We start from the raw sequence: 12,404 nt of genomic DNA, 5'->3' as shown, positions 1-12,404 counted from the left end.
TTGTTTTGTTTTTGTTCTCACACACACTACGGAGAGTGATTGTTGTCACTCATTTCTCTCGCACTAACAATGCAATTATTTGCTGTCAGCCTCCATCGAGCTTCATGTCAGGGACATCTTCCTGTCATTTTTGATAGTGGTGAGCAGAACAAATTGTCGCAACTAATGACCCTTTTCTTTTAGACTTCAATTGCTACATCCATTCACATCCTCATTTTAGTTTTGACATGTGGAAAGAAACATAAAATGTTCTCAAGCTGCCCCTTTTCAGGCTGGCCTACGGCACCCTGTGTACAACCCTGGTATAACCCTGACCAGCACCTCGCACACCCTTACACTGACTCGAGTAGGACCATCCACCTGAAACCCCACGATTCTTTAAAATGGTGATGTGACGTAATAACATCATAAAATTCAAGCATTTACGATATTCGCGATTGAAAAAAAACATCCAATTAAATCATGGAAAGGTGCTTTTAGCATTCATCAGCCAATAAGTGTGCAGACTTTTTCTTCTAGTAGTTGTTTTTCAGGAGTCCTTATAATATGTGATAAAAAGTGATTACATTTCTTCCAAGGCTTTTTGCACTCAAGCAGCAGGACATGGCACATTTTGCTTGCTCACACTCGGCTTGCCTAAATGACTGTAATGCACAGTGAATTTAGACCCAACTGTCATTCCTAATTTAGTATGTAATAGTTTGCCCAATGTGTTTGGCAGAAAAGAAGACACCAGTGACGGATTGAAACGTTATCAAAACCTCCGGTCCTTAAATGGAACTGGTTTAATGGGACCAAGAGCCCCCTTCAGCGACACCATCGACACCATCGCCGACCTTGCAAGCACCCACGCCCTCGCTTCCCCGGATTACATCCTCCTGGGAGATCTGAACTACCATCTGGAAAATGCCAACGACGTCAACACCGCATCACTGACCTCCAACCTCCTCAACCTCGGACTCCGCCAGCTAGTCAACACGCCCACCCACATCGCCGGACACACCCTTGACCCCCTCTTCACCTCAAGCAACCATGTTTCCTTCAGCCACACCTCCGAACTCCACTGGACCGACCATCACTGCGTCCATTTCACCTATAAGAAAACCACAGAGCAACACCGCATCCAGCTACCTCCCCACCGCCGCTGGGGCAAAGTCACCCAAGACCAACTGACCAGCACCCTCATCAACAACCTTCCACCCGACGCAACCGACCCGAGCACAGCCGCCATCAACCTCCATCAATGGATCCTCGACTGCGCCAACACCCTTGCCCCTCTCAAGAAACCCACCGCCATCCAAGGAAAGAAAAAAACAGCCTGGTTCACAGACGATCTAACCACCTCCAAAAGCATCTGCCAGAAGCTCAAAAAGAAATGGATCCAAGAACGCACACCTGACAACCTCGTCGCCCTCAAAAACGCCAACCGCGAACACCACCAACGGATCCGCATCGCCAAGCGCGCCCACTTCACCGAACGCATCAACAACAACGCCCACGACTGCAAAGAACTCTTCGGCATCGTGAAGGAACTCTCCAATCCAAAAGCCAACTCCAACGACATCCCGCCCTCCCAGAATCTCTGCGACGACCTCTCCACCTTCTTCCACCAGAAAACCGCTACCATCCACGACAGCTTCAACACCGGTCCACCGCCAGACCCCACCCCCGACGTCTCCTCCAGCGACTGCCGCCTCACCGCCTGGACCCACGTGGACGAGGCAGAAACCATAACAACCATGAACACCATCCACTCAGGCTCCCCCACGGACCCCTGCCCCCATCATGTTTTCAACTCAGCCAACGCCACCATCGCCCCCGAACTCCGCAAGATCATCAACCTCTCCTTCACTTCTGCCACCTGCCCGGATAGCTGGAAACACGCAGAAATCCAACCCCTCCTCAAAAAGCCAAGGCCGACCCCAGCGATCTCAAAAACTTCCGTCCGATCTCTCTCCTCCCTTTTCCAGCGAAAGTCATCGAGAAGATCGTCAACACTCAGCTCACCCACTTCCTCGAAGACAATTCCATCCTGGACCCCTCACAATCCGGATTCAGACGAAACCACAGCACTGAGACTGCTCTCCTCGCCACCACAGATGACATCAGACATCAAATGGACAACGGCGAAACCTCAGCCCTCATCCTCCTCGACCTATCAGCCGCCTTTGACACCGTCTGCCACCGCACCCTACTGACCCGCCTCCAGGAAGCCGGCATCCAAGACAAAGCCCTCCACTGGATCTCATCCTTCCTCTCCGACAGAACGCAGAGAGTCTGTCTCTCCCCTTTCCGCTCCAAAGCCACCAACCTCATCTGCGGCGTCCCCCAAGGATCCTCCCTCAGCCCTACGTTGTTCAACGTCTACATGGCCCCCCTCGCTCAACTGGCCCGCCAACATCATCTCAGCATCATCTCCTACGCCGACGACACCCAGCTCGTCCTCTCCCTGACCAAAGACCCGCTCACCGCCAAAACAAACCTCCACGAGGGACTAAAATCCATCGCCGATTGGATGAACAACAGTCGCCTGAAACTCAACTCCGACTAGACGGAAGTACTCATCCTCGGGCGCACTCCCTCGGCCTGGAACGACTCATGGTGGCACTCCGTCCTCGGACCCCCGCCCACCCCTGCCAGCCACGCAAGAAACCTCGGCTTCATCCTGGACTCCGCCCTCACCATGTCCAAACAGGTCAGCGCCGTCTCCTCCTCCTGTTTCAACACCCTTCGAATGCTCCGCAGAATCTTCAAGTGGATTCCAACAGAAACCAGAAAGACGGTGACCCAGGCCCTCGTCAGCAGCAGACTTGACTACGGCAACGCACTCTACACAGGCATCCCAACCAAAGACATCAAACGACTCCAACGTATCCAAAATGCCTCCGCCCGACTGATCCTCGACATACCCCGCCGAAGTCACATCTCCCCTCACCTAAAGGAACTCCACTGGCTCCCGGTAGACAAGAGGATCACCTTTAAACTCCTGACCCACGCTCACAAGGCACTTCACAACACCGGACCCTCCTACCTCAACACCAGACTTAACTTCTACACTCCAACACGTCAACTCCGATCCGCCAACCTCGCCCTCGTACCCCGAATCCAGCGCAAGACATCCGGCGGCAGATCCTTCTCCTTCCTCGCCGCCAAGACCTGGAACTCTTTCCCCACATCTCTTCGCCAGACCCAGGACCTCCTCGCATTCAGAAGGCTCCTCAAGACCTGGCTCTTCGATTGCTAAATCAGCAGCGCTCCCTCCCCCCCCCCCCCCCCCCCCAGCGCCTCGAAACCCTGACGGGTACATAGCGCGCTTTATAAATACTATGATTGATTGATTGTTGGACCTAGCCCTTTTTGCAGGGTCCCCCCCTCACTTTTCCCTTCAGTTGCTGAACCCGTTTTTGTTGTTATTAGGACTCCAATGCTAAAATGCTTGTGCTCTCTCCCTAAAACATGGTGCAATTGGCATGTACATGATAAGTACATTTAATTTACTCGTACATCTCTAGTAAATGGTATACTGCATGTACCCAGCACATGAAAGTTAAATGCTACTATCGGGACTGCAGCACTCACTGTGCCATTCACTAAAGTAGGCTTTTAAAATATGTTCCAGGCCCGCCACGGTCGCTCGTACTTCAGTTTTAAACTGCCATTTCGACCAGGCAAAATAAACCTTTTGTTATGCCTAAACATTCCTTTTTAACACTTATAAGTAGCCCCCAAGGTAGGCCATAAATGCACATATGGCAGGGTACATTATATTTAAAAATGAGGACACGTTTACTTATGGTTAACATGTCCTGATAATGAAAAACTCCTAAAGTCATTTTTAATTGCTGTAAGGTATTCCAGACAGTGACACAAAATGGACTAAGTGCGCAGGATGGGCCATCCTGCCAAGATGGCTGGGTCAGAGCTGTGATTTGCCCCACTTACACGTCAAAGGTCTTGCCTCAAGTACACAGAGGAACCTGCCACTAGTCTTTTGCCATCCCAGACTTCTTGGAGCCTTGACATGAGAAGGGAAGAACTTTCTAGAACTAGATGTGTGGGTAGTATAGGGAATACCTCCACCTTAAAGGATGGCAAAGCTATAAATATTGGACCTCCGGAGCCATTCATCAGTACAATCCTGGACCTGTGGGCATTACAGAAGAAGGACTGACTTACTCCCCAGAGGACTGCCCCGCTGCTACCAGAGAAATGCCCTGCTGCTTGAGGGCTGCCTTGCTCTCTGAGAAGGAAGACTGGACCTGCTCACTTCATCCCAGGCTAAGCTGGGAAACTCTAAGGGTCAGTGGGCTGACCGCCTGTCTGAGCTACAGGAACACAACAAGCTTTAGAAGCCTCCCTGGACTGCCCAGCTGACATGCTGCACTGGACCTGCCTGGATTGGCAACTGGACCTAGCTGAACCCTACTGGCTTCTTTTTTTTTTCTTTAGCTCCTCTCAGGACGTAGGTTTAGATTCTTTCCCACGTCTAGATTTTCACGGCACGCATCCCTGGTTAAAATCTCAGGCAAAGAGATCCCTAGAGAGGCCCATCAGATATTGCAGCGCCAGTCTGGTGAGGAGCATGAAGCATGACATCCAATGGATGTGTGAGGGCTCTTGCTTCTATTTTGGAATGTGCCTTGGGGAGTTTTGTCTTCTTCTTCTGTTTTGGAACAGTGTACCTATTTCATTTCTATCAGCTGGGTTCCTCCTGGGAAAAGGTAAAATTCTGAAGTTTTGGGCTCTTCGGGAAGAGCATATTTGCACCAAGACTCTGCCATTTGTGACAACCAGCAACATGCAACTCCAGTGAACCTGACTCTTTGAGCTACACAACAGGCAATGTAAGATCTGCACATTATGCTAAGAGCAACTACTGCCCGTTGTGACTTGCAATGCGAAGCTCTAGCAGTAACCGTACACGGTGCCCGACCAGCTCTTCGCGCTACAGTGATAACAGTCCCCAGCATCCAGACTGCTCTTCACACTGCAGTGACAGCAAAATGCAACACTCTCCCTGCTCTTTGAACTCTCTGCCCTTAACTTTGAGAAGGTAACTTTTTCAGAGACACTAACCTAGCCCCTGTATCCAGACCACGCTCCATCACAGTCAGCCTGAACATGCGACGTTCTGTCAGGCTAGCACAACCAGGTGTCCGTGAATGGTGCTTTGTGCTTGTAGGCACTATATCGGGTTCAAACTTTAAAACTGCATATCTCTCGTTCTAATGACTGTCTTTCTGTCTTTCTTGTATAATATAATATTATTTATTAAACTTGACTATTTTTCAAATTTTGTATAGGATTTTCCTGTATTTTCTTTTTTTTACTATTCGTGTGCTCCATAAATGCTTTACACTTTGCCCTTAAATTACCCCTGACTGCTTTGTGCCGAGCTACCAGAGGGTTAGGCACAGGTTAATTTACTGACTTTTGTGGTTCACCCGGACAAGAATTGTGGTTGTTGCCTGAGAGGGGCTTCCAAACCTCTCAACCAACAATCCAGTTTCTGACCACCTTATATTCCACTGTCTCACTAGCTAGATCAATGAGGGCTATTTCCACCCATCCATAGTCCTGCTCCTGGGCAGAATACCAGCACACCCTATGATCAAAAATTCTCCAACTCTGCAGGGCTCTCGTTTTTAGCTATTTTGCGGGGACTTCCATTCTCAGAAAAATAAGATAGAATAGGTTGCCTGACATATACTGTTTCTCGATGACTATATAAACAATCTACAGACTATGTGTCAGGAGACAAAATGCATTATGCATTACAGATGCACCCAGGTGACTTAAAAAGTTTTTTTTTTAACATAGCGACTGTACATATACATTACATACAAAAGTTTTCACTTCACACAGATTTAGGGTATTAATCTGAAATTTATATTCAATTCATAAGTGTTAATGTTGGAATTTCCAATAAAATTTCTCTCAATTTTCGACATCCAAGTGTTTCTAAAACAAGACTGGAAAGCTGGTGTCAATACAGTGGCACTGTTAATGGTAGAAACCTTATTACCAGCTCTTCACTTCATTGTCAGCCAGGTTATTACTGTGCTGTTTGGCGATGTACAGATTCAAGTGTAAAGTAAACCAGAACATTTTTGCAACATTTAGCAATTTCCCATGTTTGTGTTAACTACTTAAAATGTCTCTAAAAAAAGTGTTTAAAAAGTGCATCTTGGCCCAGATTTATCTAAGGACTGTGTTTCCCTTGCGTCACATAGGGTGACATAAGGGCAACACAATCCTCAAGTCAGATTTACCCAGTCACACAAGGCCACCTTGTGTGGCCCTTCATGGCTTGTTAAATCTGGAGTAACACAAGGTAGTGCAAGTCTTTGCCTTGCATTACTCTGCACTGGGAAGGCATTACATAGGTTTGCAGTGGGTGTTACCATGCACCCGCCCACGTAATTTAGCCCATTCCCAGATTTACCAAGACAGGTAAACCTGGGAATATGTCAAAATTATACACCCTCCCGCTACAGGCACAAGAAGGAGAAATGTCTTTATTTGACATGATTTCTTCCTCTTTTTAATTGTACTGCATTCTGCAGCATGCCTAGAAAGAGGAAATTATTGTTTTTGTGCAGGAAGATGTGTCTTCCTGCACAAAAACAATCCTGCCTATAATGCAGGCAGTCGTTTCACTATGGTGCAATGGTTCCTGCATTGGAGCTAGGCAGCACACTGTGCATAATGGGAGATAGAGAGCAGGAATGCACCCTATGTTGCCAAATACGATGCATTCCTGCTCTCTCCATTTCACACAGTGTAGCAAGTAGTCTAACTTCGGTGCACTGCTTCAAATATTGATAAATCTGGCCCCTTGTCTTTAATCAATTTAATTTGAAGAATTCTCTGTTTTCATGCCACGTTCCACTGCACGCGCTCTGCTGACCAATCTATCACTAAAATCTTCCCACTGATGGGAAGCTGACTCCAAAGGATTGTGGTGACCACATAAAAATACACCAGGATCAACAACACTGACAACTACATGGACGGCTCATCCATGTGGTAGGAGTTTTTGGAGCCCAAACTCCTATGTTTTGGCACTCTTTGAGGCGGCATCATGTCTACGGCTAAAAGTAAAGATCAGTCTATATATATGAGTCAGTGTCCTGACTCTAGTTATTTCTTCTACCGCACACCTCATTTGCCTTAATATCTCTCACCTCTTCCTTTAGGCTTGTTTGCCATCATATGTGTCTTCACTTAAGTCCCGAAAAATCAACACCATTCTATTTTTCTTCACCTCGATAATTCCAGTGTCCCAGGTCTTTTCTCTGTCTGTAACCATGCCCTATCACCCACACAAACAGACTTTTGCAACCCAGCCATTTTGCATACAATTTCCTATTTCTTTACTCAGTCTACCTCCCTTTATCTGTGTCTAGTTCTCTCCTAACTTGCCCAAGGCATCCATGACCAGCTTCCTCACTCCAGACTTCTAGAACCCTCATCTGATCCCCAATATTTTCTAATAACACGTGCTCCAACCTTCTGTATCACAACATCTTTCATACATGTTCACATACTACTTCCCGCCAATGGCAATATTTCCTACCCATTGTCTCCTTTCACCTTTTCTAGTCCAGCTCTTCTTCTCCTGCTGTCCTTCCAGTCCCTTAATCTCCGTTGAGTGTTTCCTGCACCCAGCCCTTCCAGACCTGCCAACTTCAAAATAAAATTCACAGTGTGAGGAGGGGGCATAACCTTGGATGGGTCGGAGTTTGATGCCGAGAACTCTCTGAAAGGCACTTCTGCCCTCTGCCACTTCCTTTCACCGACTTTCCAAATCCAAAAAAAAAACACTTTTCTGAGGCTGCTACTGATGCCCTGGGGTTATTTTCACATCCCATAATGGACACTGACTGCTTAGTCTCCAAATACGAACTGGAAACCCACTACGCACATGGGTTTTCAGCTTGCCTGCCACAGTGTGATTTTCATTATTCACAGCGTAAAGGGAGCAGCTATGGTGTGATACACTCCTGCAGCAGGTGAGTTAGTAAGTATGTCTTTTTCCTGCTCCAGTCCCTTTCCAGTCTCATGCTCTGTTTTTTTCCCCTCACTTACTTGTCAGGCTTCCCAGGCAGCATGAGACGCAGGCGGCATTTGTTGGCAGACTGTATAGCGTCCTCTTTCACCCGGATAAGCCTCTGCAGGGCCAAACACCAGTCCTGGGCAACCGTCATGTTCAAGTTCTGCAGGAGGAAGAGGAAGGACAGCAGCAGAATTAAACCTCCCATATAATCACTAGTTCTGAGCAAAGCCAAGAGCATGCTGTCATTGCGGAGCCTGAATACCGCGCGACAAGGATTTCCCGCCATGACAGGACTCCATACGGAGGATCACGAAGGCTGCTGCTGGTGTAACAAGACTGTCAGGCTGAGGAACTCTATGGTATCAACAAAGCATCTGACGAAACTGGTTGTAAGCCATAACATCAAAAAGAAAATATGAATTGTGCATCAAAAAAGCAGCATTCTTGCCATATCACAAAGCTCTGTCATAGTGGCTGCACACTTGGGCACAGAGCAGAATCTGCCACTGGAAGAAACATGCTGGTATCAGGAAAGACTGACCAAACATACAATCTATGTCCACCCTGGGACAGTAAGGTAACTTTACAATGAAGGAAGCCATGTTGGAGGCAAAGACAAATTATTCACAGCAAAGTTAAGGCTCTTTGTCCGCAGTTGTGGGGTGGGTCTATACGATATAACTGACAAAGTAATGTAATATGCTTGCTGATTGTGGGTGCAATTAACCATCTAATTAAGCTGAGAAACACTTACATCTGATAACCTGTGGGGCATTGAGACTTCATTGATTTAACACTTCATAAAATTAATAGAGTAGTATATATGATTACTTCGGTGATGGAACACGGAAGGGTTCCATGCCAGGGGCACAACAGAATATGAGATAATCCAACTTGCTCATCACAGTGTTACCCAGGCCTATAAGGTGGAGCACAAGGAACACCTCATGCTTCATGAAAGAGTCATACATTTGTAAGGGTCTTGGGACAGAGGTGGGGAGAAGCTGCCACCAGAATAAGTTCCATTGTACCTGATAGGTGCCGTGAAGAGTGCTGATGAGCTCAGTGATCTTTTCCACCACCGCAAGGTCCCGCTCCGCATCCTGGAGCTCCTTGAAAAGCTGCACTGGGCCCAAGCAAACCTTGCCTTGAGGAGATACAAACAAACAACATTAAAGAGGTGATCACATCATGCTTCGAAGTAAAAGCAACACATATTAAAGACTGTCCAGTGTGAGCTTATGTTTGAGGGATAACACACAATCCTGTTAGACAATCAGTTATTTAATGAGGAGAGGGAGGAACAAGGATACGAGAAAACAAACTTCCACTTTAAGTAAATCTACTAGGGAAATTCTTGCAAGGATAACAATGGGCACTTTACTGTCTTCTCGTGCAAATTGAGGAAGAAAGTAGACAAGCAGGTTACCCTGAACTACAAAAGACCTATGTGAAAAACTAGGAGAGGAAATTAACAAGGTGTGTCTCGTCACACCTAACCGTTGAGAGAAATCAGCAAATTACACATAAGGGTGACCGAAGAAAACAGAAGCATGGAATAAACACATTCTTCTGGAAGGAGAAACCGATACAAAGTATTTAGGGGGAACTCATCTTTTACTTTGGGAGAATCAATAGTAGGATATTAATCATCCAACTCGATTTAGTGAGTCGAAGACAGGAGACCCAGTTAATCCTTCACTTTGAAGGAAATCACTCAGGAATATATGCGAGGTGCAATCTTAGCTTGGCTCTGACAGAAAACATCACAGGCAAAAAAGGGACCCTCATCCACATTCGTCATTCAGCTGAAACCATCAGAGTCAACAAAAAGAGGCTCCATGTACAAATAACTTTGGTGACAAACCAAAACATGCAAATGAGTTAAGCCAACTCACAAACAATACTGCTGGGAAAAATCACAGCAGGAAGAAGAGATGAAGTGAAAGCACTGAATCTACAGGAGAAACCACCAAAATTGCCTTGATAATGAGTGACAGGGATTCTGTTGCAGTAACCACCAAAATCGGCATTTATGCCTCATTTTCAAGCAGAAACTCATTCTGAAATTCATAATCGATATAATTTTTTACATACAATAAATAAGAGTGGCAGGTTATCTTTATTGACTGTTATAAAAATAAAGTACCAAGGTAACAAGACTCGTGGTCAAGGCTGGAGAATGAAAACGTATTCTTTTACAGAGAACCTTCCTCTGTGATCTACAATCTTATATGTCCAACCAACAGAGCTAATGAACCTTATCCTGAACCTCTCCAGTAATAGAAGTCAGTAGGAGCTCCACAGCATTGTTTGTGGGCGTTCATGAGAATAGTGACAATGAAGAGTGTCAGCCATGCTGGGACTCTGAACCAGCTCTGGGAAGGCCCGTGCCTCCACTGGGAGCATTTCTCCCTCTGAAAGGAACACGTGAACCTGAGGCACTCTTGTTTCAGTGTAAAATTAGTTTTTCAAAATTAGTGCTAATTTACTGATGTTTCTTGTTCTTTTTTATTGGTTATGAACACTTCTAGACAGGCTCGCAAGTTCAGATTCGATGAGTTGCAAACATAATAAACACAGCACTTCACTCATGCTGCAGGCGCCAACGGACTCTGACCCTGTCACCCCCCTTACTGTCTGAGTTCAGGCTGCAGCTTTCTTAAATTACTGAGTAAGAGTGTTTAATTTGTGTCAGTATTTGTCGGAACGGGGCACTGCCACTTATTAAAAATCACTGGCACATATTTATGAGAATCCACCACATGGTGACGATGTGTATGTATTTGTTTCACAGTGTTCATTAGTTGAGCATTAAACTATTCTACCTTAAACATATGATAAAACTAGTACTCAAACCTACGGTTTAAAGATAAATGTGAGTAGCCCCAGCTGATGCGAACCTGCGCGATATACCTTGGGCCCAGACACTTAACTGTTTACAAATTAGGCACTGCAGAGCAGTGGGAGACTGAACAGCAGTTCTTTTATAACCAGAAAAGTTACTGGAAATAGAAGAGCTATATCCGTTACAGGAATCCTTTGCCATTCAGAGAATTGGAAGCTTAGTTTTTTTTTTCTATTTCCACCAACAATGGAAAAAAGAGGGACAGAGGCCCTCTTTCCTGGACAGTGTGCAATTTGCTCTGCAGGTAAACTATTGATCGAAAACTGCCAGAGGTGGGCTGGGGCTTCTGTTCAATGGTGGCACTGCAGCTGCCGCTAGGATCAAAAAGTAAGGAAGGTAAGGTATGCTGCACGGGCCAAAACCCCTTTCCACACTCAGCTTCTTAAGAAAAATTAACAAATTAGGTCTGGGTACGAACTGTTGTAGGCTAACCAATGAGGAACAACTGCAGAATACATGATTTGATCTGTGACTTCTTCCTGCTCAATCAGTCACATAAAGAAGTTGGAGTTTCCAAACAAATGTGAACAAAATTAAAAATAAGAAACTGCTCATCTACGAGCCAGCTTTGACTAATTTCTTGGTGTGGAATATACCCGATTGTAATTTGCATACTCTTCTTTTCTGCGTTCAATGAGGTTTCCTTTTTATTTTAGACCACTTTCTGTAACTTTTGTTGTTATTCCGCTTAGTTAAACGACGAAGCCAGATCAAAGCCCAATGTCCTGATCCCAATGAAAACCAGGCACTGGAATAAATTACCAGGCAACACATAGATGTCATGGCATTTAAGGATGTAAATGTGTACAGCTGCAGGAGGTAGAGAGGATGCAAAGCTAGACATGCCTTAAAGGAATCGAGTAGCAGAGCAGATTATATTCCAGCAGATCATCAATGCCAAGGGATCACAAGGTAATACCTGCTAGCTGAGCCTTCTGTGTGTTACAAGGATGTTTTTCTTTAATAAAAAAAACGAGTGTACAGCTATAGAACCACCTTCCACCATAAATTAAGCTGGCAAAAGTCAGTAACAAACCCCAAAAGGCCTGTGACAATGAGGAGAAACTTCTGTATAAAAGCATAAACTGAGCTGGAGATTCAACGGGGTAAATAAGGTTTCCCCCTAAACTGACAAATAGGTAGGCTAGGGAGGTTTGAATGGCAGGCGCCGATATCTAAACTGTAAGTTTGTAGAATCCTACGAGGTGAGTGATCTATATTTGCAATACCTGAGCACAGTCACCTTCGATATTATTCTACATTTTCCTTGCTGCCCTTTGACCTTTGTTTCTACTGACTCGCGCTCCAGTTTGTATTTAGGACGAATGTTGTCTTGGACTGATAATTGTTCTTGATAAACGGGATCTTTGTATGGAGCAGTCTCTCACATCCACAACTTGTTGCTGCACCCTTAACAGACCCTACAAGGAGTTACAG

The 12,404-nt window shown here is 45.7% G+C and overlaps 1 protein-coding gene across 11 annotated transcripts in view; it reads right to left on the bottom strand.

Moving 5' to 3' along the window:
- The window catches only part of ARHGEF10L (Rho guanine nucleotide exchange factor 10 like), a 552,090-nt gene that overhangs the window by 135,370 nt on the left and 404,316 nt on the right, over positions 1–12,404 (bottom strand). For all 11 annotated transcript variants that reach the window (XM_069240675.1, XM_069240678.1, XM_069240680.1 and 8 more), the window contains 2 exons: positions 9,091–9,206; positions 8,092–8,219 (listed from right to left, as the gene is read on the bottom strand). In XM_069240675.1, the coding sequence (XP_069096776.1) occupies positions 8,092–8,219; positions 9,091–9,206 (244 nt within the window). The remainder of the gene's footprint in view (positions 1–8,091; positions 8,220–9,090; positions 9,207–12,404) is intronic.

Source organism: Pleurodeles waltl, chromosome 6 (genome assembly GCF_031143425.1).
Source record: "Pleurodeles waltl isolate 20211129_DDA chromosome 6, aPleWal1.hap1.20221129, whole genome shotgun sequence".
Lineage (NCBI taxonomy): Eukaryota > Metazoa > Chordata > Amphibia > Caudata > Salamandridae > Pleurodeles > Pleurodeles waltl.
Note: the sequence above shows the minus strand (reverse complement) of the source record. Positions and strands in the feature narration are given on the sequence as shown.